The 25136-nt window shown below is 49.4% G+C and overlaps 1 protein-coding gene across 2 annotated transcripts in view; it reads right to left on the reverse strand.

Annotated features, from left to right (window-relative positions):
- Window positions 1-24839, reverse strand: part of Glis1 (GLIS family zinc finger 1) — a 195199-nt gene extending 170360 nt beyond the window's left edge. For both annotated transcript variants that reach the window (XM_085838417.1, XM_029475863.2), the window contains exon 1: window positions 24577-24839. In XM_085838417.1, coding sequence (XP_085694543.1) covers window positions 24577-24832 — 256 coding nt within the window. In that variant the 5' untranslated portion in view covers window positions 24833-24839. The remainder of the gene's footprint in view (window positions 1-24576) is intronic.
- Between the last annotated feature and the right edge of the window lie 297 nt (window positions 24840-25136).

Below are 25136 nucleotides of genomic sequence, written 5' to 3' on the forward strand. Positions count from 1 at the left end.
AGAATCCAGAAGTGCAGACAGGGTAAAGGGGATAAGTCTGGGGACGCAGGGAGTCTAAGAGTCAAGTCCCAGCTCTGCCACTCAAGACTACAAAGATAGGGTCCATGCACCGAGCTGGTGCTTTTCAATGCTCAAATCCACCTGCCCCATGGAAGGTCTTCCCGTACCTTCGGGTAGACAGCAAAGGCTGGAAGCAGTGTGGTGCAATGGGGAGGAGAGCTGTTACAGGGATCACTTCTCATGTGGTGTATTCTAGAATGCTATCAGCAAACATCCTATAGGTATGGCTCCTGTTTTAATTAAACTCGCAGACCTCAGAATCATGGTTCAGGAAACATCGTATCTTGTGTAACACAACTGTTTCTGATGTGGTACCAGGGGTGAGGCTCAGCACAGGCACTGCCCAGTGGGTTGGAAGTAGGGCCCCCACTCAGTGCCCAGCCATCAGAGTGTAACAAGGAACAAAAGGCAAGATGTATGTTTTAACAGGACTCCAGTACTATGACCCGACTTTCTTCCCGGCCCATTCTCTGAGGCAATTGCTGGCTTTCCTTCCCCAGGAGAGCCTCCTCAGCTGTCCCTCTGGCTGCCTATACTACTTGGCACTGAGGTGCATTCCAGTGTAGAACCCAGCTCAGAGTCCAGGCACCCTGCCTCTGCCCATGTCTAGCCTGGGTCTCCCCTGAGGCAGCCTGTCCCACATGCAGTGCACAGAGGCATTTACTACACTGATGGTCATTTTTTTACTTGTTTATTCTGTCTCTACCAGAACATACAGCCCATGTTGAAAACTGTCGAATGCCGGGCGTGGTGGCGCACGCCTTTAATCCCAGCACTCGGGAGGCAGAGGCAGGCGGATTTCTGAGTTCGAGGCCAGCCTGGTCTACAGAGTGAGTGCCAGGACAGCCAGGGCTACACAGAAAAACCCTGTCTCGAAAAACCAAAAAAAAAAAAAAAAGAAAGAAAACTGTCGAATAACAGCACCCCCCCTTGCCAGAGAAGGGTCATCAAACATACAGTGGCACTCAGTGACCGTGGAACATGGTAGATTGGCTGAATGACTAAGAACTGGGGCCCCACCTTAAGCTTCTGCCTTCCAGAGAATGGAAGGGTAAGGGTCTCTGAGATCAAGTTCAAGAACCGACGTGTGTCCCACACCTGAACACCACGCTGATGATGTGAGGTTTAGCGCGCTGGTGGGAGCTCTATCGGCAGCAGCCAGGTGGCAAGATCGGTACTTAACAAGGGAGCAGGCAGGTCAGGCAGCTGGAGCACGGATAACTGAGCGAATGAATGATAAGCAAGCGTACAGAGGCCTGAGTCATTGCAACTACACTCCTGACTCATCATTAAAGGACGGCCCAGGCACTGGCAGGTCCTCCTTCACATCAGACAGAGAGCTTCACCTTCAAGCCGCAACATAGGGGCAGCTCCTGCCACGAATGTGTGCTCTAAGATGAAACCAGAGCTGTGCCTGTAACATGCTGGCGAGAGTCTGTGGATCAGGAGCTAGAGAGATGGTTCAGTGGCCGAGAGCACTTGCTCTTGCAGAGGACCCAGGTCTGATCTCTGGCACCCACAGGCCCACAGCTGTCCAGAGCACAAGGCGGGTATGCACAAGGTACACAGAGACTCATGCAAACAAAACAATCTTATACATGAAATAAAATATATAAATCTTAAACTTAGAAAAAAAAAGTCTGTGGAAGAACGGCTGGGTAGGTGGGTGAATACAGTGGGTATCAAGCATGTAGGAACACAGATGTGTGGGCCACAAGGTTAAAAGAGGAGGAGGCTGGACGGACGGCAGGCTCTCTGGTGCGGGGCTGGCGGTAGACACAAAGAAACACAGGACCCACTGGTGTACAGATGAGAAAAGCCTTGAGTCCCTGGACAAAAGAAAAGTGGGAGGTGCTCTCCAATGACTGCAGACCAGGCCGGACGGTTCATCTCCCTAAAGCTGCAGTCCACCTGGCAGGGGGCACTCTGCTGCCCCCTTCCTAGACACCAGCTCTCTTCCTAGGGTGGCAGGCAGGCATCCCCTGCAATATAACTGAGGCAGCCCACTGCCCTTACTCTGCACCCAGTGTGAGCTGAGTGTGCACCACTGGTAACTGTAGGATACCCTGGTCCTCACAGCACACTCACGGACTCTGAAGAGCTCTAGCTCACTCGCCTTCGCAGCAAGCCCGTGAAACAGACAAGCTGCCGCAGATGCAGAACCCATTGGAAAGTTGAGGGTCTAATCCCAGGGGACATGAACGTTCGTTCGTTCGTTCGTTCATTTGTTCGTTCCTTCGTTCGTTCGCTTCTGCAAGAGGTAACAAGCTAACAAGGAGTAGTCAGAGCAGCCAGTCCTACTCAGGGCTTGCCAGAACTCTAGAACCCAAGGAAGGACTCCCTGACTTGTCCCACGGGCTCCCCACTGCCCGTGCCTGTCACGCTCGTGCAAACACGGTGCCTCCCGCAGACCCCCAGCACATGTGGGAAGCCAGTGCCAGGCACCCTCCCACACATGCGAATGTTCCTAAACAGAGTAATTAGAGTGGTGTTTAGGTAACTTTTACACAGGCCCCTAATCAGAATCACATGTGGGGCGGAGCCAGCCGCAGTGGCCAGGCTGGAGAGGCTGGTCAGTCCCCGCCCCAACACAACCGCCACCCTCTGCTTCCTTATACTGAGTTTCTCGGGCTGCACCCACCCCAGCATGGAAACTACCCACACCCGATTACAGACAGGCCAAAAGGAAAACACTTGTGGTTTCAGGGCTCAGCCACCCACCAGCACCTCTGCAATCCAGCATGACACACACAAAGTCAGACTCTGCACGGACCTTCCAGGCTATCGACTAGAACTTCATGTAAACTCAACAGGGAAGGAATGAAGGACTTCCCATCCAAATCCATGGAAGGGCTTAGTGAGCACCAGTGGACTCTCCCTGAAGCCAGCCTAACCAGGCCATTCTCTAGCTCACTCTCCTCTGGGAGCATCCCTCCAGGTCCGGGCAGAGGCTCACTCGGCCCTGCCTACCCTCCAGGTAGGGAGCACAGCTGGAGTTCTGGACTTGTGGTCAAGCACCCAGAAGGACAGGACCCAGCTAGGCGTCTTCTTACCTCTTAGAGGCTTTGTTTCCTAGTTAATGGAAACCCCACTGGGAAATGGAGACTTCACTGGCTTGAGGGAGGCACTTGGTCCCAGACCTGACATTTAAAATGCTTTCTCGGTGCAGGCTCCCCTCTGATTTGCTGTGTGGCCTTAAGCTAGTTTCTTGGGGTCTCTGTGCTTCCGTGTGCCCCTCACTGAATGAAAAAGTGTGGCCTGAGTGATGGGTGCCACTCCATTTCTCATCCCCAGTGGGTCATTCAAGGCCAAAGCACAAAGTACAATTTTCCTTCCCAGCCTGCCCCAGTCACGGTCAGCCATACCTCTGCTGGCAACACCTAATTTTTTCCAGTGTCCAGCACAGCAGCCCATCCTCCCAGGCCATGAATCTGTCCTTCCCTCCAGTGGTGTGTCTGAAAGCTCTGCTGTAATGGTGGACACACATACACACACACATACACATACACACACATACACACACACACACACACAATTTATGAAGCCACTCCCAATGCAGCAGGGTCCAAGCCCTGGGCAGGGGAGGAGGCAGGCCTGTATCTGACTGCCTGGTCCTGTGGACAGGTTTGAGATACATCCCAGTGATTTAGTCACGTGGGGTAATGGCTCCCATCCCCACAGAAGTTACATATCAGATATCCTGAATGCCAGATATTTACATTACTATTCATAACAATAACAAGATTACAGTTATGAAGTAGCAATGGAAGTAATTTTATGGTTGAGGGGTCACTACGACATGAGGAACTGCGTTAAAGGATCGCAGAGTTAGGAAGGTTGAGAGGCACTGGTTTAGGGGCTGCTCACTGACCCCCGACCCTCTGCCCTGTGTGCTGGGTCCTGGGCTGGGCCTGCTCTCTCGAAGGTCTTGGTTAGAACATTGCTCACTGTCACCAATACTGTGACAGGTGATTGCCAGTTATGAAGGCTGGAGATGCAGTATCTTTATGAGTCCTGCCACAAAGCAGGGTCTCCGCAACAGGAAGCTCTTGACTAGTCAGTGGACACATGGAAGATTTTCCCACAAAAGGATACCTGGTCTGGAAGCCCTGCAGCCTCTGCGTGACACACCTGCCACCTGAGCCACCTGAGCTTTAAGAGAACGCGACCAGGAGGAACTAAGGCCACTCCTCCCTCCTCCTCAGCTTACTGCCTATGGCAGGAATTCTCACACTTCACCTATCTGCCACTTGGTTTTGCTTCAGAAATTTTTACACACTCTCAGACACAAAGAGATATAAAATAGTGACACAAATCAAAACGTGTACTGATAAATGGGCTGGAGAGGTGGCTCAGTAGTTAAGAGCACTTGCTGCTCTTACAGAGGACCCAGGTTCAATTCCCGGCACCCACATGATGGTCCACAGTCATCAATAACTCCAGCCCCACCCAGGGGCTCTGATGCTTCCATGAGCATTGCACACATGTGGTGCACAGACATACATGCAGGCATATAAAAATAAAGGAAAAAACAAATTAAAAAACAAACCAAACATATAATGTTAATAAATCATAAAGAAATTCATTTTAAAACAATTCTCTGGTTTACATATAAGCTTACTATTTATCAAAGATGAAAGTGTGTCTGTATACTCATGAGATGCATATGCCTGTCTTTACATAAGGAGTTTCTACATAACTATCTTCAACGTGTCCCAGAATTGATTTATACTTTGATTTTATAACAGGCCATGCTGAAAAGGCCACATTGCACAAATCTATAGTACAAAAAGGCAGAACTATGTTTAGGGCCATTTCGGAAATGGTTGGAAATTCTGTCCTAATCCCAAGCGAAAATTCATCTACTGATTTTTTTTTAATCAAAACTCATGTCAGTAACTTACACAACAATTTTGAAAAGCATCCTAACACAGTATACTCCAGAGATGTATAACTGGGTACAGGCTAAGGAATGACCGTAGGAAAGTATTAAAGTCTTTGTTTCCTATAATTAAACCACTATGCCTGCCTCTATAAAAGCAAAAAAACAAAAACAAAACTACACGCATAACAAAACTCCGCATTTTATAACATACAACCGTCTCAAAAATCTGAGTTGAGGTGTCTCGGGCAGCATCCGCTGGTGTTGCAGCGGTGCCAATGCATGTGCTGTGAGTTTATCACCAAGGCAGCACAGGTGTGTGCCGCCCAAACACCTCGGACTCATTACATGTTGGATTCTGCACTAATTTTTGGTCATTTGTATGCTCAGGAAACTCTTACTACTGCCGTCTTTTGTGACCCCCACATTTAGCAATGTGAGCCCACAGTTTATGATCTAATCAAGGTAAAAATTACTAAGGGGTAAACCCCCACGGCTGTGACACTACACACCCGAGTCATGAAACATGGAGAACCCAAGCTGGTCTCACGGTGCAGGGAGATGCTGGGTGGTGCTGTGCACGCCACCAGAGGAGAAAAGTCACCATCAAAGTCACAGTTACCCAGCTGTGAAGCCTGAGAGCTACAATGACCGCCAGCCTAGCAATAGTGGCAAGGACACCAAGGGAGTAACCGACCACTCTCTGGATGGACTTACAGCTCCCCCCATAAGGAGAAACCAATGTCTGGTAACATTATTGAGAGCAAGGGCCTGTGACAGAGCAGAACCTACAACTATCATCCTATTAGACAGCCAGAGTGTCACAGTGACTTCCAACGACTTATCCTTACACCTGTAGTAGACTAGTGCATCCTCCAGTCCCCCTCAGAGAACTGTCCCCATTCCATAGACCGTGGTTAACACAGCAACTCAGGACAAGTAAGATACGGACTTCAACAGGACAGCCACATCACACCCCTCTTCCAAAGGCTCAGGGGTCACCGTGGGATGGGAGGTGAACGACTGCAGTGTTTCCAGGCACAGCTGGACAGCCACACATGTGACCTCAGCAGCTGTGTGCACAAGGCCTGTGCAATCTGAAGCCAGACAAAAATCCAGCCTGAAGAAGGAAGGTAGGCAGGAAGCCCCATGCCTAGCCAAGGATGCCTAGCTACTGGCAAGCAACAGATGCTGGGAAGGGGAGTGAGTCTCCCTCCAGTGGGTGACCAGACATCCAAGAGTATACTGGACTGGATAGGTGCTTTGTTTTGTTTTAGGACACAAAGCTGAGTATGGAGAGATTGAGAGGAAGTTTGACTACAAGGTATTGCATAAAATCCTCAGAGATGCAAAAAAAAAAAAATTTACTTAGTGAGAAAATATAGACTGGAAACAGCAATTTGGATTTTTTATTGTTGTCACTCTGAAGACAAACAAGGTTTTAAGCTGGTAGGAGACTGAGCTGTGCCTAAAAAAAAACAGCCAAACACTGCCAGCAAGACATTCATCTTCAGGAAGCCGACTTACTCAGCAGCAAGATGGAGTGGGGGTTGGGGGGGAGGCAGGTTCACTAATTCTATGAACAGGAGAGCACTGTTGGGTGCAATACCTAGGATCTCCACCAGGGGCGCTGCACACAAAGGGAAGCACGGCTTCCCTTCACAGCTGTGTCTCTAAAAGTCCTTCCTTACCCAGTATGTAGTAGCCCAGGCCTCACAGGAATACAGACACGGATTAGCACAATAGTATTTACACAGCACCCCAGACCTCAAAAGAATCAAAATCCAGGGTCATGAATGTCTGGCTCTGCCCTCTCTGCTATCCCCAGAGCCTTCCCCAACACCACACTAACTAAGGCACACACAAGATTAATCAGAAATGCATCTATTCCTAGCAGCAGTGGCCGAGCCTCACACACGATGGCCTTGGCCTGAGACAGTAGAGATGGAGAGAGATGAAGATACAAAACCACCACAGCCAAGAGGAACAGAGGGCTGTCATTGGGCTCCACCCACCTGATGACCATATCCAACTGCTGCAGACTCTGCCCTAGGCCCTGCAAGGGCTAATTGCTTGTGGCGTTCTCATTGCTGAGAGTAAAGGATGACCAAGCTACCAAGCCACTGAGTCATGACAAGGGCTGTGGTGGAAATCCAATGAAGCAAATAGGAAAGGACTGTGTGGCGGGGGGTGGGGGGCGGGGGGTCACCAGTAAGTGACACACAAGCCTGAGTCAGCCGTGGGAAGGGGAGCTGAAGGCACACGCAGCAGAGGAGGCCGCATAAAGGTCCTGCCAAGAGGCCAGACTCTCCAACTGACTCATGGAACTGCAGGGCCATGTCAGCACAGGGGCGGCTGTGAGAGAGGAAGAGTAAGACAGACAACAGAGATGGACTTCAGGTCTGCCTTGCAGGCCAGAGCAGGGGAGAACACGGCCACGGGAATCCAGACAGACAGATGCTGTGCTATCACAATGTAAGAGCAACCTATCCCTGAAGCTAGAAACAGAACGGAGCACAGAGAAGCCCAGGCAGCCACAGCAGGGAGACCCTGTAAGGACAGGACAGAGGTGTCGGGGCCGCACAAGCCAGAAGGTGGTGATAGAGACACAGAACTGTGTGTGCCTAGGGTCAGAACTGAACTCAGAAGAGCTGCTGGTCCTGAGCAGTGAGCAAGGGTTGGGAAGCTGCCTGGTGACCCCAAGTGGGCCTTTCCTAGACATTAGGTCTAATGAGATTAGTGCAGCTAGGTTCAGCCGCATGGACAGGCCAGGGTTGGGGGAGGGGGCGGGGGGCAGTAAGTGGACAGCGGCAAGGACAGCGTCTGCATGCTGACGGGGACCTTCAGTGAAGCCTGTGAGAGAAGAGAGGTGTCTGTGAGGACGGGATGCTGGGGCTGAGGATAAGGAGTGACTGACCGCACAAAGGCAGAAAAGCCAGGCCTTGATGATGCCTGCAGCCCTGAGCTCACTCACTGAGTCTGGGTCATTTGGGGTCGCTTCCTTGGCACTGTATGACACACTCAATCGGTTCTAACTAGGGCAGGGGCCTGACCAGGAATGTGGCAGTGGGCTGAGGCTGAGGAGGATGTCTAAGAAACGGGATTACGAAGATGGGTACTGAGAAAGGAGGACACAGAGACCCAAGGAAGCCATGACTGCTGCAAAGTGACAGGTCAGGATAGCCCGCATCGGCACGCCAGCAGAAGGCAGTGTGAGCAGATGAGGAAAGCCCTCAGCCTGGAAGGAGACCAGACGGTGATCAGGGAACCTAAACTACACAAATGGAAACAGGAAGGCAGAGAATAGGGTAAAAGGTAGTTTAATAAAACCCCAAAATATTGTATATATTAACAAATGGAATACATAAAAAGGGAGCCACATGAGACAAACCAAGTGATCTTGCAAATTGAAATAAGTGAAAAATTTTAAAGGGAGACAATGTCTAGGAAATTCTCAGAAAACAGGTTTAAAAGACAAAGAGGTAGGTGCTAGGGAAGAGAATTTTTAAAGTAATACAAAAAGCAAAATATACAATTGGTTAGAGTTCCAGACTATGACAACAGAGTAAAAGTATTGGAAAAAATTTAAAAAGACAAGACAACTAAAATTGAAAGACATGACAATCCAGAAATAAAGAACCTACTAAGTACCCAGCTCAATTAAAGAAAAGCCCACACCAAAGCCCATCATTGGGAGATCCCAAACCAAAGACACACAGAGTACTTAGAAACCTAAAAACCAGACTGGATGGACTTATAGAGGAGGGACATACAGAATCTGTGCAGTCAGGAAGCAGATCAGAGCCGGGCGTCACAGCAGCATGGGGCACTGAAGATACAGGAAAGCATCCTTGAAATCCACAGGATCAGCCGTGCAGCCAAACAACCCAGGTTTCATGGCCACGTTACTTAACATCACTAGGTCTCCGTTTCCTCATCTGTCAAATGGCCATCACAACAACTAGACCCACCTCCCTCTGGGGTTTGTGAGGATGAATTAATTCAGGCAAATTCATCGAAGCACTGCTGTCCGTGTTAGCTCTCACTAACACTACCAAAAGTGAGGCCTTTTAAGACACATATGAGAGGAATATGGCCTAGCAAACTTTGGAGCTAAACCAAGAAAAACACAATGAAAATGGCCCATGTGTGTGTGTGTGTGTGTGTCTATCTATCTGTCTGTCTGTCTGTCTAGAATCTGAAGACCTTTCTTCACCTACCAGCCCACACCAAGGAGCACGCACATGCACACACATGCACACTTCTGCAGGCTGAAGACCTGCAATGTCAGCTTCCCTATCCTGACCGCACTACAGAACAACGGCCCCCAAGCCTATCCCTTGCTTTCTCTTTACTGTGAACCATTTGGAAAACGTCCTATTTAACCTGCTTACTTGACGAACACACGTTCCCCTGCAGAATGTAAGCTCTGTAACCTTGCACAGGGCCATGGCCTGTTCTTCGGTGTCTTTGCAGCGTGAGGCATTTGTACCTCACAGCAGGTGCTCAATTATATATTTGTTAAGTTAAAAAAAAATTAACAAAACTGTGCCAGACACGATAACACACACCTATAACTACAGCACCCGGAGGCAGGATTGCAAGCTCAAAGCTGGCCCGACCTACACAGTGAAACCTTGTCTAAAACTACAAAACACAAACGACAAGCAACCCTTGCTTTCCCACCTCCCACAGCACAGGCCTCACACTGATCAGAGCACGCTGATTTGGAGCAGTAAGATGATGGTTCGGTGGGTGCTTCCCACCAAGCCTGATGATCTGAAGTCGGTCCCAGAAACCTACATGATGGAAGAGAACTGGCTCCCTGCAAGCTGGTCTCTGATGGCACACACACACACACACACACTGCACACACTTTGATTAGAACACAGCTGTAGGAACACAGCTCCAAACCACACTTATATCCCAGGCCAAGATGAGCATCAGTTGCTGCCCCTTCCCCCACAGCAGTGTGCACCACTGGACAGCCTGCAGTGGGCTCGAGGTACCAAGCCTCCTTCTTCAGTCTTCGAAGGAAGTTCTGAGACCCACTCGGCATCCTTACACTAAAGTCTCTTTTCCGCTTCATCTCCCAGGGTACATGACAGGTGAGGAGCCAACATGTAAAGACTGGGAAAAAATTCTCAGAGAGGTCCTCCAAACCAGATTGGGATACAGGAGAGAGAGAGAGCTGGCACCTCACAGACAGGCATCTGACAGGCTGATGAAATAATTAGGGGAGGAGAGAAAACCAAGGAAATTAAAATGAAGTTACAAAACAGAAAAAGGGGGCAGGGAAGAGAATGAAAGGTCGCATCAGAAAGAAGGGGCTCCCGAGGTGCAAGACCTGACTGCTTGGTCACCATGTCCCAATGAGAAGGAAGGCTCAAGAGGCACTGTCACTGTCCCACCCACCCCTCCCCACCGCTCCTTCTCTACATTCCATCTGCAGACTCACCCTGTTCCCTACCCTGTAGCTGCGAGAGTTTGGGAGTTCCCTGGACACTCCAGGTCACTCTCAGATCTCAGAACATCTTTCAGTCCCAAGGACTTTCAGTCCTAAGAACGGCCTCCGGTTTAGCAATTAAGATGTCCCGTCCAGATTAATAATCTCAACTCCAAACTCCACTTACAGCCATCTTCCTCCCATGAGGCCGGGCAGGGAACGGACTGTTCCAGGTCCCTGACTGTCCACTGGGCAGCAGACAGAGTCGTCTCCAAGACAGGAGACAGGGCATCTACTCTGCTGCTAAGGCCCTTCTGTGGCTTCCGGGGTCAGCAGACAGCTACTACCCTTTGATGTCCTAGGAGACACTTCAGCCTCTTCTGCCTGGCAAGAAACACTTGGGGCAAGGTGGGCTTGACAAGGACCTCTAGAGGTCATCTCCTCCCTTTGGTAGCAGGCAGTGGCCCCAACCAGAGCCTTGCCTTCTCATGGCTGTCACTCATGAATCCACCACCTGTCACTCGGTTCCTCTGGCCGTGCCATGTTCCCTGTGTGGTCTCTTAAGCTTCGTGAAGAGGTAATCCCTTCTGCTACTTGGCATGAGTAGAAAGACACACCCCGGCTCTTCAGAGAAAACCCCCTCCTTGGGCTCTTCCATCTCTCTCTTCCTCCCCTCTGGGTGCATGCTGAGCAATGCAGAGCTCAAACCAGAGAGGAGTCCTGCTTCAGGACATAGCAGCCAGCACCCCCATCATGCCTGCTGTCTTAGGGTCACAGACCCAAAAAGACAAGCTCTCATCACGCACAGCCCCAACTGCACACTGGTTCAACCACAGGGCTTCAAGACCAGGGATGAGGTAAGGACCGTGCAGCTGGGCCACTGGGTTTAAGAGAACTAAACCGTCATTTGCTGTGGCCGGACTTGAGCAGTGAGGACAACATTCCAGGCAACTGTGTGTTAGAGACACCATCCCTGCACCCATTGCCAGCCCTGTAACCCTGGACAAGATGCCTTTCCCTCTCTGGTCTGTTACTTCACCTGCAGGTTAGTGAAATACACAGACTAAAAAGAGACACACCTCCCCGGACTGCTGGCGGGATTAAAGGAATGGTGTGTGGGATACCCTGGGTCACGACGGGAGGGCTCGCTGTTGATAGTTTTACTACTATAGCTGATAGGTATGAAAGAAAATGTTAGAAAATAACTAAGTGGATCCAAAGCGGAGCCACCATGTCACACAAGCTTGCAGAACTGGTGCCCCCTGGAGGTAGACCTCACTGACACCCTGGCTGGAGGCTGCCTCTCTGGGGTGGCTGGGCACGACCTAGCTTCTCTTTATCACATTGGCTTATTTTAAAGGCTATGTTTTGGCATGCCTTTTCTAAAAATAAAATCTTTATTTTAAAACATTAATACAACAAGTTACCGCAAATAGCAATAACAACAAACAAAGGGACCTGGTGAGTGGCAAAGAACAGACCGATGAAGAAAATGGAAAATCTGGGCAATCCGACTATAAAAAGGATTTTTTTAAAATGCGTTTCAAAGCATCACAAAGAACTCCTTTACGCAGCAGGCTCACAAAGACGTGAGCAATGTAAAGACCAGGCTCACTCTTAATGTCAGCAGGCTTATTTATTGATTTATTTTGGTGGTACTGGGGCTCGAACTCAGAGCCCCAGGTGTGTTGGGCAAGCGCGATTAGAGAGAGAAGTATTCAGCAGGAGAGACAGGAACTATGAACCAACACTCAATGCAGGCACCACCACACTCAAAATCAGAGAGATAACCAGCTGTCGGGTTCACCTTCAAATCAGGGAAGGGGGCTGGATGCCCAGGCGAGGATGCAGGCAATGTGTTCTCTGAGAAGGCACTGTCTGCCTGTGAAAACTGATGCAACATCCAAGGGTCCCATCTACTCGGGGTTACTACCCAGTAGCCTAGCAGCCTCCCTGCAGACCCCACCCAGGGAAGATACCAGTGACTCAGGTGAAGACTGTGCAGGAAGACAGACATGCACTCCAGCTTCGTCCTCTCTACTCGCATGCGATGTGAACAGCTGTGCATACGTAACTCACGTATGCATGTGTGTTTTCATACACAGAAAGTATCTCTGAGAGGCTAGGCAAACTCAAACATCACTAGTTTGACGGCAGGGTATCAGACACAGGTGAAGAAAACGGGAGACAGGGGATCCCTAAGGACTAAAAGGCGTCTTCTGAATTTGAAACCATTTTAATGTGTGACCTATTCAAAATAACCTAGCCAATGAAATTTAATACATTTTTGGGTGTTTACCAAGAATTTTAATCTCACGGAAATGCCTGTGTTAGAATGTTAACTTTACAAATAAGTGCTTAAGGCTATATTCAGGAAATATAACTCAAATATAATACATATTAATATGTATTAGACATGAACAAAACTGAAAAGAAATATACCAAACCGTAAGCAATAGGCTTTGCAGGGAGTGTGATTATAAGCCAAGAATGATTTAACCTCTTTCTACAGCTTCCAAACTGTCTGCATTACTTAAATGAGCAGAAAAATAAGGATTAATGAATTAAATTATCTTCAAAGGGCCAGTCACCTCCCAAATAAGGATTAGGAATAAGGCCAAGTAACTTGTAGAAGTCAGGAAACAATAAGGATAAAACCAGATCCCACCGCCGCTAGGTGCTGCACAGGTCTCCCTGTGCACGTTCTCGGCTTGGGGACAGGCTTGCGGGAGCCCAGCACACCCTGTGCATGTTTCCGACCTGTGGACAGGCTTTCGGAGATGAGCATATCCTCTGGCTGCTTCCCACCCACCAGGACCTGCCCACTCAGTGTCACCTCTCCAGGAAGCCAGGTCAGATCTCCCCTCACGACAGTTCTGTGGACTCTGAGAGCAGAGCAGGTAGACCCTAGGGCTCACATCTGTGACCCCAACAGAAGCCTGGCCTGGCAACCAGCCTGCTGCTCACCCTTAAGTTGGCATGTCCCCCAAGTATTCCCCAAGGTAGAGGCCAAGGGCACTAAGCAAACCATAAGTAGGAGAGGGCATCAGGAAGCAGACAAGAGATAGAAAACTCAAGAACCCAACCCCGGTGCTGCCCAGCAGAACTGTCTGCAACCATGAGTGTCTGCAACCATGAGAGCATGCTCACTCGGCAGTCCATGGTGTAGCCACTCGCCCAGTGCCTGCTGAGCTCGTGCAATGCAGTTACAACAATTCAAAGATTGAGTTGTTAACTCTGTGTAATGAATTCATGGCCGTAACTATTCTTAAGGAGGAATAAACGTACTTCACGGGATACTCATGACATTCAATTAGAGAATCCATATTTTTAAGGGAGTGACGGAGTGGCTGGCAGTGCCCACGCAGTAACGACGGCTCTGGAGTGCTAAAAATGCTGGGTGTGAGGAGGAGGGTCTCCAGAGGTCACAGAGCACGCTTGGCCAATATCAAACAGTGGCTAGCACCCTGGCAAACAGCTTTTCCGTATCCTTGTTGCATGGCAACAAGAGCCTCTGAAAGCAGCTCACACAGCAGGAACTAGTGAGAAGTTACAGGAGAAGGGCAAAGACAGTCCCTATCCAGGACAGACTGTCCAAGGTGGGCTCCACCTCCAGCATCCTGCAGAGAGAGAGCTACTCTGCAGATTCAAGTTCCTGGTTGTCTTCAAGAAAACTCCCTCTAAGGTCTAAGCCCCCGTTTCCCTACTGATGTCTTGAACCCTGATCCCACTGCACCTAGGAGAGCCAGTACATATGTCCACTTCCTACTGAATAAGTCAAAGCTGAGGTCATCAGCTAATAGCAGCTGGAAAATGGGAGAGTCTGCTTAGGAGAGAGACCCTGGTGAGAGTGCACACAGGAGGCCTGGGATACCGTGTGAGCTGCTCATCCACCATTCACCTGCCTGCCAGGCTATGAGCTCTCTGTTAGTCCACCAGTGTGTCCAGGGCTAGACCTGATATCTGAACAGTGGATATTCAATGAACGAGTAAAGCTTAGAAGCTCAAAACCACTCTAGATGAAAATCTGCATAGGAACTCCCCAGGAAACACCCCTTCACTGGCGAGGAAATTACCACCCTCCATCCTCTGAACCAACTCCACCATCGAGTCAGGAGCACCCTGGGAAAGAAAGCCAGGAGCTCTACAAGACATCCTCTTCCTGGGAGGGAAGAACCAAAGACGGATTAGGACGTGAAGGAGGTCCAGGTTAACCCCGGCTGAAAGGAGGAAGTTACTCGAAGATGATGAACGAATCAGGCTGTGGCTGAAGGAGTAAAGGCCAGGTGAGATGGTAAAGAGAGAAGAAAGGCAGGTCAGATGGCAGCCACCGCTCCACTGCTTCAGGTCACTTGCCCCTCGAGGCCTGCTGCCCTCTCTGTAGAATGGGGATGATGGCACCCGACTCTCTGAGAGGCAAATGGAAAAAAACCGATGGCTTCAAGGATGCTTGCTCTCAGCAGAGATGAACAAATGCCAGCCTGACAGGACCATGGAGGCAGGCTGCACAGGCCTGTGAGGGGATGGCTGAGCACTGAGTGCCTTAAACTTGAAAGGAAGAAGCAAGAAGTTCAGCAGGATGATGGAGCCAGACAGCAAGTCCCAGCCCATTAAACCGGGGTGCCAGAGGATGGGAGGGGTGGGGGTTGGCACCTCTGGACCCACTCACAACCAGGACCTGTGACAAGTTGAGTTGATGCCACACACACCTAACTCAACAAAAGACAGCTGTTCCTGACCATTCCCCACCCTTCTGTAAAATCAAGATACCAGCAAGCCAGACCTGCGTCCTGCGAGCCAGACCTGCGTCCTCCTGTAGCTGGGATTCAAACCCAGTCAGACTCTTAGTTGTGCCAATGAAGACAGAGAGTGGAGTAAATGGTTGAGCACAGCAGTGTGGAGCACCTCACTGGAGCACCACACATTTGCTGGGGGTTGGGAAAATGGCTCGGTGGTTAGTTAAGATCCCTGGCTGTTCTTCCAGAGGACCAGAGTTCAGTTCCCAGCCTCCTCTAACTCCTGCTTCAGGGGATCTGGTGCCCTCTTCTGACCTCCTAAGGCACGACATTCACATACACATACTCATGAATCAGTAATAAAATAAATCTTACAGAGAGCCTTTGTGTGTCCATCCTTGGAGACAGAAAACAGGAGCGTCAAACAGTCTCCCTCACAGCTCAAGGCTCCTTGAGGGCAGCAAGTGGGTCACCGTTTCCCAATTTCTTGGTTACCCATCCTGAATCATGTCTGTTCTTGGGCTTCTGTGACAAAAGAGACAATGACATTCCATCCCTGTCCTCAAATTCACCTACGTAGTAACTGCCACAGAGTATGAACAGTTCTAGGCAGAAAGAAGACAGGGGAGAGAGACTTCTAGAGTGAGGTGGCTCTTAAGCTGGTAGGAAAGATTAGGTCGGGTCAGCATGGTAGACAGGAAGGGAGTAAAGCTCTTCCCAGAGGTCCCCATGCCATTTACAGTAGCGCAGAAGCCACAGTGACAACAACCAGGGCTATTAATGAGCACTCACGGGGAGCCAGTCTGGTTTCATGCACTTATGTTAGCCCTCGCCCCTCCTCACAGCCTGATGAAAGCTCAACTATCATTACCCCAGTTTATGGATAAAGGGTGTTGAGGCCACCAAGCCACAGTGTGAACCTGGTAGCCTCTTCCACACCATGTTCCATACCCACATCCTCAGCCGATACCTCACACACTTCACAACTCTTCAGGTCAGACTTAGGGCTGGACACAAGTGAGTATCTTAAAACTCTGTTTTCTCCCCTGTTCCCCCAAATGATTTAAGGATATACAATGATAAATAAAAAGAAGTTGGGGGGGACTGGAGAGATGGCTCAGTGTGGAAAGCCTTTTGGTGTACCGCTTGGCAGGAGTTAGCTCAGTGGCTAAGAACACTGACTCCTTTTCCAGAGGACCTGGGTTCAATACCCAGTGCCTACATAGCAGATCACAGCCGCTTGCAGCTCCAGCTCTAAGGGTTCTACCACCCTCACACAGATAGATATACATGCAGGCAAGAATACCAATGCATGTGAAATAAATACAAACTAAGTCTAAAACAAAGTTTGTAGTTTATAAGAAAAGCAGAGCAGAGGAAAACTCTTATGTGCCTAGGAGCACATAAGAACGTCTGTACAAGACAAGAAACTAGCTCGAGATGGTGCCTGAGCTGGTTAGCAAGGCTCCCACTAGCTGCCGGGTCAAGATCGCTAAAGTACCACAAGACAATCTGTGCCTACCCAGACGTGTGCCTATGTGGCTGTTCCCGGAAAACATCAACCAACTTAAAAAGAGTGCTTAAGTTTAGGAGACACCTAGAGCGCAGCCCTTCCATCAGCAGGCACTCGCTGGCTAACTGCAAGCACGTTCCTGCACCTAGGAAACTTAGGATACCCCTGCTGCCTAGGCCTGGCACTATTAGAACAGTTTTTAAAAAGTGGTTCTGAGGATTCACGGTCCAGGATGTCGGCTTTCCATTCACCCCTGGACCTCCACCCCTCCAAGCACCCCTCTGAAGGCCCCACGAAGAGCCTGCCCCACGAGAAGCTGCAGCGCGGACATATTCTCACAAAGCGCTACGTAAGTACAAATGACTGTTTGATCAATCATTTGGCCTCAGCATGGGATTTGGTTAGAATTAAAGCCATCTGGCTGAGGGGGGGCCCAGAGAGGAGGAGACAAGCAGGCGGGGAAATGACCCGCCCCCTCCCCCAAAAAGCATTGTTAAAATATAACAGGGGAAGCCAGTAAAGTCCCTGCTGTTATTTCAGCCTAAGCCACTTAATCCGTCAGCACATAAAGCAACTCATTTTATGACCTTTTCCCTCTAAAAAGTAAATCAGAAGACGCTGCCTTGAACTCAGATATCTCTGAAACACACCGCTCATCCCTCCCAGTGAAATATCTTGTTTCATAACCCTTCCTCGAGACACTTGAAACTGCGGATCAGTAAATGCCTCGCTTTAGGCATCTGACATTCCAGAGAATTAATATTTAAACTTATTATAGGAAAAAAAGAATTGAGTTTGGTCGAAGCATGAAATATTTAATAGTCCATCCAAATTAGAACCCCTATTTTGTTTCGCAGTGGAGATGCCAGTGGTATTACCTGGTCTTTGCGCTCAAATGAGATATAAAACGCTCAGCAGGGCTAAGATAGAAAGACACGAGATTTCAGCCCTTTCCTCTAGAAGAGGGAGGCGAGCCAGGCTTCCGGAGTGGAAGCCACCCAGTTTCGTTTTATAATACATTTAAAATCATATTATCATTGTCTGCCTTGAGGACAGCGGGGTGGGGGGTGGGGGTGAGGGACAACACCTAATCACCAACAACTACGGCAAAATCTCCAACCCACAGACGCCAGCTCCACGCTGGTCCCTTCATCTGAGGACGAGCCGCCGCTGCTGTAGCTTACTCGGCTCACGAGGACAGAAGTATTAAGTGGTTTGGGATAAAAATTAAGCTTCAATTGACACAGTGGATCCTGGCAGCCTCTGCCGGCACGTGTAATTTATTTACAGGGCTGGAAAAGTCGGCAAAATACATCATCAGCTCTTATACAAACTTCTACTAGGTATTAAATACCCAGCGCTCAGAGCAGTAATTCATATGGTCCAGCAGCGGTCCAAAGTAAACCCAATCCCAGCCCTCCCGAGAGCTTAAAACAGCAAATGGGATCTGTCTTTTTCAAGTCAGCCTCATGGTCCTTGGTTTCTTTCTAAAGCTCTATTTTCCTGCAAGCCTGTTATTTAAAAACAAAAGCAACTGAGTCTAAAAAAACGTAATGTGGTGGCCAGAAAGACCCAAATGGGAAGAACCCAGGCCACATCTCTGAGGCTGCTTCACACGGTCCCTTTCAAGACCAGTGTCAACACGGGGGCCAGGAAGGCTCCTGCAGTCCGGTTCCCAGAATGAAGTGTGACTCCTTCAGAATGTACAAACGAAGGGTCTTCTGGGAACATGGGACAAGGCCAGATCAGCCTGGAAGGAGACCTCTGGGCTTCTTATGACCAGCTCATCTCTTGACATAAAGGATCCACTCCTAAAACAAATTCTCAGATCAGTTAGGTCCCCAGTGTGCCCACAGTGACAATAGGTCCCCGGTGTGCCCACAGTGACAAGCCTACCTTTATCTTACCAGGTGCTAAAAACAAAATCACTATTTCATAGATCCCTGAACCACTGGCCTCTGTGAGGAAGTCTTCCATACCAGGAGATGGCCTCAGCCAAGAGCGTAACTTGCAATAACTCTGGGTGGGGCGGGAGGGTGGGGTTCTGCTCCTGCTTCAGAGAAGGGGGCCTCCATGGTCAGCCTAAGAGCCCTCACAAGACCCCAGCTACCTGAGGACACAAGTCACACAGGAAACCCATCTCCTCTCCGTGTTGCAGTGAGGGGCAGGGAATGGGGAATGATGCGTAACCAAGCGGTCTCCCACTTTGGCATGATAGCTGAGACTCAGTAAGGGGGCCACTGGGGTCCTCAGCCAACCATAGACACAAGTGTTATAAAAGCTGACCCACTTTATGGGTAAATACTGGCCTTGCTTTCAGACAACATGGCACAAATGCCAGGCTCACTGCTCACTGCCGGCCCAACCTTGGACAAGTCACTGTCCTACTTCCTAGCACAGCCCTCCATCTGCAGGACTCAGAGACTGCTTCTTTACTCTCCACACAGGGATGCCAGGTGTGATTAAATATACTCACACAGCTATGCCATGTCTGACCTAGCACACACAGTAGGTGCTCAATAACGGTTAGTGGGTCTCCCTTTCGCTTTTCCTTCCGTCTTCACCTCCAACAGTCAGGACTTCGAAGGAACAGTCAGAACCCCAGCCTGGCACAAAGATAAATACAGACTTGCTGGACGCTTGGGACCCTCCCAACTCTCTTAGCTTAGGTAATGTGGATCCAGAGCAGAAAAGAGATATGGAATACCCAATCAAACTGTTCCCATTCTACAGAGGGGAAACTGAGGCTCAAGGCAAAAAGCCCAACCCCTGTGCATCAAAGCTGTACTATGGTGCACGGGTATGCTCTAGGCAGTTCAACCATAATCCATAATCGCCAATCAAACTCAGGCCCTACAGGAAACGCGTCCTTCAGCTCACAAGCTGAGGACTCCTCTCCACACATCTGACTCAAAACGCTGGCTTTAAAAGCACAGCTTGTAACACTAACACAATCCTCTCGCTCTGCCGGAACCTTCCAAAGGACAATGCTTAAGTTTAAGGGGGAAGACAGGAAAGAAGAAAACAGATGCATGCAGTGGCTGGAAACCGGGAGACCCCTGGGTTAGGGCTGCGCTCTTTCCACCCCCACCCAGCACAGCAGCAGCCTCTGTTTTCTTTCGGTTTCTTGTAAATAAGGCTTTGGGAGACCAAAGCAGCCACAGCACAGCCCCTCTCCTGATCTCCTTACTCAGTAACTCAGCTGTCAGAGCCCGGACTTTGCTTCCAATGCCGGACAGACGAAGGCTTTTTTTTTTTTTTCACTGTAAACTATTAATTTGGGCAGCGGCTGTTGATAAACAAGTCCTCCGTTTCCTACGTCTGGGATCACGAGCACTGGGGGGACAGTAAAGATACCTCACGAGTCTGGGGCGCGCGGGGGGGGGCTGTTTTTTGGCCTAGAATTACAGTTTGTGCTTTTTGTGCGACTCAAACTTCTCAAAGCCCCACTGCAGTTTGCTTGATTTCTTCTTAAACTGGACAGTTTGTGCTTTTACACACTGAAATAAACTCGCCCCTACCTAAAGACACAGCCTGACTCTTTAGGCCCAAGTTAATTGCAATTAAAATCTAGTCTGGGGGGGAAAATATTAGCAAACCACGGGTAATCATTTATTTGGTGTTTGTATGTGGGGGGGAGGGGGAGGGTACCCCTGTATCAGCTTCAAATTTTCTGAGAAAATTCTCTTACTGATGATCGACTTCCAAATAAAGTTTACTTGTTTGTTGTTTTTTCTTTCTAATCCCAACCAAAAAAGGACTGAAACCCCTATTCCAAACTTGAGTTTCTCTTCTCCTCTAGGATGCTAGCCAAACTCCATGAAATAAAACCAAAGAAAATGATAATTATGCAACCTTCAGAGGAAAAAAACGTAAGAATATAGCTTTCAAATGATTCATGCACTTATGTCCGTAATGGGATTTTAACACACATTAAAAATAAGCGTGAGGGCTCACTTCACTTCTCACGCAAACGAGAAACACAGGAGATGAGCAACACACCCTGTCACACTGTCACGCAGCCAAGGGGATCCTGAGACCCCGGGCCTGCTAGGCAGGTTAAACTGCAGGGTCTCAACAAGGCCCCACCTAAAGCACAGTCCTAAGTGATGGCTCCCTTTCCAGTCTGCCGACCGAGTGTTGACTTCCAAAGAAGGCAGAGAGGGGAAAGAAATTCTAGCTGCACGAAATTTGAAGGGAATCTTTGGGAATAACATTTCCGCCACCTCTCCTGCTATAGGAGATCTGCTGGGTCCAAAACTCTTGTGATTGCAGACACAACATGTTCCTATCGCGCTTGTGTGCCCCACGGTACTTGTTTCTCTTTGTCTCGGGGAGCCTGACATTTGGCCAGCAGGTTTTTCTCCCCCTTATTTGAAACCTCAAGCAATGAAAAAATTTGGATCTGATTATTTCCGGATCCCAGGACCAGCACTTTAAAATGGATGAAATGCAAGCAAATTGCCCACCAGACCCAGAGGGGGGAAACGCTTTAGAAATCACTTCTACCTTTCTATTACAGATGTGCCAGCCTCTCCTGACCTCCTCAGAACATGGCAGTAGCTTCCTGCTGTGATGAAACAACCTCACCCAGATAGCACACTGAAACCATCAGGTCTTGCCCACACCAGCAGCCCGACATCAGGCACACAGCCTACAACTGCTTGCTTGCTAGCTGGCTGGCTTCTCTTTTTCTTTTGTTTTCTTTTTAAGCTACAAGACTGACTACTTTTGGAAATGTACAACCATGTTATGGGGACTGTTTTTTGCTAATGGCAGAGTTCACCTCCTCGACGATTGTCAACCTCCCCTTTCGGCTTGTTGTGTACAGTGCGTGGTAGAAAGGGCCCAGGCCCACTGACTTGCTGTGAGTTAAACAGTAACATCATGAACTGGTTTGGACAGATGGAATCATCTGGTAAACTACAAAGCCTTCTAGACATGGCAGAGAGACGATTACCAGTTTCCAAACATTTAAGACAAGAGACATACCAGAAACAAATGCAGTTCAGTTCTCTGGGGATGTTCGGAGGGCCCAACTTATGAATGCCAGCTCTCACACTCAAGCAACACATGGAGATGGTGGTACAAGTTTCGGAACCATAAAGATCTGGAGGCTAGAGGCCTCGGGAACTGCCAGTCACTGCCCCATAGCTTTGAACAAACCCTAGAACCTCCAACCATTAATCTATAAAAAGGAGTCAGTTTCCTGAGAGCCAGTGTCTGCCCGGCCAATACACACATTCCACCTCATCCTGGGAAGAGCCCATGAGGTAGGCAAAGAGAGATGAAGGAAATGTGCACGCATCCATTCTGAACACTGTGAAGGCCTGGGCAGGGTAAGCACCCCCAGCCATGACCATAAAGCTGTCCACCCGGGAAAGCCAAGCTATTTCCTTCTTTCCTTGTCTGGACTAACAAAAGACTGTCAGGTGTTTAATAATAATTTTAAAAATGCAGGGTTTGGCAGTTTGGCCCTGTCAGCTGTTTGGAATCTGGATAAATGGGACTTGGTCATAAACAGATAGTGATTCTTATCACGACTGATGACGACGTTAGTCCATGATGTCACCCCATGCCTAGTCCCTCCCAGTGCAGACCTGGAAATCTTCATTAGTTCAGTCCCTTCCTGTGCTTAAGGTCTATCCAAGGCAAAAGGCATGTACCATTTAAACCCTCACTCCATACCAGGCATGGGTGTCTTCTCTCCATTCACTGGCTAACAGAGGCCACCGAAGACCCAAGGCACAGCACCTCTTGGCCTCTCCTAGCCAGTGCACCAGAATTAGAGTCCTTCACATTTAATATTTTTAAATCTTTCTTATGCTTCGATCCCGCTGTCGCTATCACAGTGCTCTGCAAGAATTAACAAAAGCGACCTTCTCCGTTTATATAGCATCCTCACCACCCCGTTTTATGGGCCCTGTGATGGGCATCATCACCGTCTCCATGCAAATGAGAATCCAGAGACTGAGGTCATCAAACACATGGCTATCTCAGTCTAAGTCAGTCTGAAGGAGGAGGCCTGAGCTCAGAGGGGAGAAATAACTGTCCCACCCAGTGCAGTTAGATGTCTTATCTTTCCAGCTCCAACAATAAATATGCTTCAGTCGGCATCTCTCCTGGTCTGTTTCTAATAAGCCTGAGTGGATGGGCTGGACTGCACACACTCTTGAAGGCCCGAGAAGCCGGGGACTCTCTGGGTGGGAGGAGGCCTCGGAGAAGGTGTCCTCTCACCCATGACGTTTCTAAGAAGGCAGCCTGAGAAGACTGGGAGAAAACTGCTCTTCCCACAGACGTCCTTGCCTGACTCTGACGAACATGTAGATTTCCCTCTCTCTCTCTAACCCGCGTTGTGCCAGAGCTCCAGATCTCAAATGCGACCTCTCAGTTTTCTCACCTTGCAAATGGGCGCCATCTACTCCACCCCCAACAGCCTCACAGCTGTGAAGAAAACCAACTCAGAAGCGTCTGGGAGGCCGTAGCCAGAAAGACCAGCTTCAGGTACCAAGAAAGGATCTCCTTCTTCCATCGATTACCTTCCCTGTCCTTTCCAAAGGGAGACCTGCCGTGAAGATCTTTTATATAGGGTCAATGGGTGGACAAAACGTACTGAGGTTGAGAAGGACAGAGGCAGGGAATATACAAAGTATCAAATGAAATGCTCCCAATGATAAGGAGACAGACTTATGTGAGGGACAACCATCACTAGGATGGTGCAGGCCTTGATCTGCAGATGGGTCTGACTGTGAGAAAGGACTGTTTAAGGAACGCAGGAGCGGAGGAGCTCTCTGCAGCCAACATTACTAACCTCCTGCTCTCTCGCTCGCACTCTCTCTCTCTCTCTCTCTCTCTCTCTCTCTCTCTCTCTCTCTCTCTCTCTCTCCCTCAAATATGCGTCCCAGTAAAAATACTCGATACATTCGAGAAGAGACTGCAGACAAGAAGTGCCTCTCTCCTACAAAGCCAAAGAGAAACCTCTCTACAGTTATGTCTTCCAACCAGGCTGGCAACTGCAAGAAAGCTGGATTAAGGTGCTGAGCTGGCGGTAAGAGGTGTCTACAACTACAAAACACTGGCTTTCATTCCAAAAAGGTACTGCAGCTGATGAGATCAAACCCCAAAGTTGCTGGTTCGGCTAATGGGGAATGAAAGGGCAGATCGGGCAGATCGGCACATCCCTTAACAATCTCTAATGTCTGGTTAATTATCTGTTAACATGAAACCTATAAATAACATGTCGGTAATAATTAACTATGATTGGGTGAATATCTTCAGGAGTCTACCAGCACCTGTCCCTGAATTTGCCCATAGCGGGTTCTGGGCCTGCCTTGGCTTCACCAAGCACAGAAAAGTCACTTCTAAGTCAACACTTGACCCAGCCCGGATTACAGGCTCAAAAGAACTTAAGTCGGGAGTCAGAAAAATCATTTGGCATAATAAGTTCCTAATTTGCCCGATGAGAAAACTGAAGTTCCTAAGGAAGAGGTCCTACTAAAATCCTCCATTTGGTTTTGTCTTTTCTTTCTTTCGTCCTTCCTTCCTTTCTTAGAGAGATTGTGATAGTTCAAAATATGCCTTCCGTTTCTTAGAAACAATTACTAGACACTAATGTACAATAAAATTTTGACATTTCACACGACTTTCATCAGAAACATATAGAAGCAAAATTATGTAATGTAAGCTTTCTACATACACATCTCCTTCTCAAGCATTGGTTTAAATTGGATGCTATTTGGTTTAAATTGGATGCTTCCAGGCATCAGTTCAGACTGACAAGCGAGTCGCAATCAACTACAGAGATACTGAGACACTAAGGAACTCTTAAGGAAGTTCCAAGAAGTTCGAGAATCCCTACAGAGCCGGTGGCAGAGGCGCCGGTACCACAGCCCTGACCTCAGCATGCCCGCGGTCAGCACACTGGTGCGCTGGAACTCACCCTTCCCGCTGCCGGTCTTGGACACACCGTAGTCTCGAGGGCTCCGGGGCCGGAGGAGATCGTGGGCACGTGGTGGTGGCACCGGCAGCCGAGGCAGCAGGTCTCGCGGGTTCCCGTCCCCGCAGCCGCCACCACTCACGGCAATCCTGAAGGCCATGTGCGCTCCCAGGCCGGCAGGCCCGCGGCCCGGGCAGGGAGCACCAGGGGCCTCCTTTGGCCTCTTGTCCGAAAGTGCCTCGGCCACCTCGCAATGCATGGCGCCGGGGCGGGGCGCACGGCTGGGGGTCGCGCCAGGCTCCTGCGGAGGGAAGAAAGCACCGAGCTTTAGAAAGCGGGAAACTCCATTCCTAGATCACAGTTTAGGCAGTCACGTTCTATTTAGTCCTGATCTCAAAAACAAGTTAGCGTCACCACACCGACCCCATTCCCTGAGCCACCTGACCCCGCGCACCGTGGTCGCCCCGCTTTCGCTGCCGTCGCCCTAGCCCCGCACGTTCCGGAGAAGCCCCTGCGCCCTCCCACCTTAATCCGCTTCCACCCAGGGTCAGCCCTCTTCAGAC

The sequence above is a fragment of the Mus caroli genome, unplaced genomic scaffold, assembly GCF_978045245.1.
Source record: "Mus caroli unplaced genomic scaffold, Mus_caroli_1 scaffold_6, whole genome shotgun sequence".
NCBI lineage: Eukaryota > Metazoa > Chordata > Mammalia > Rodentia > Muridae > Mus > Mus caroli.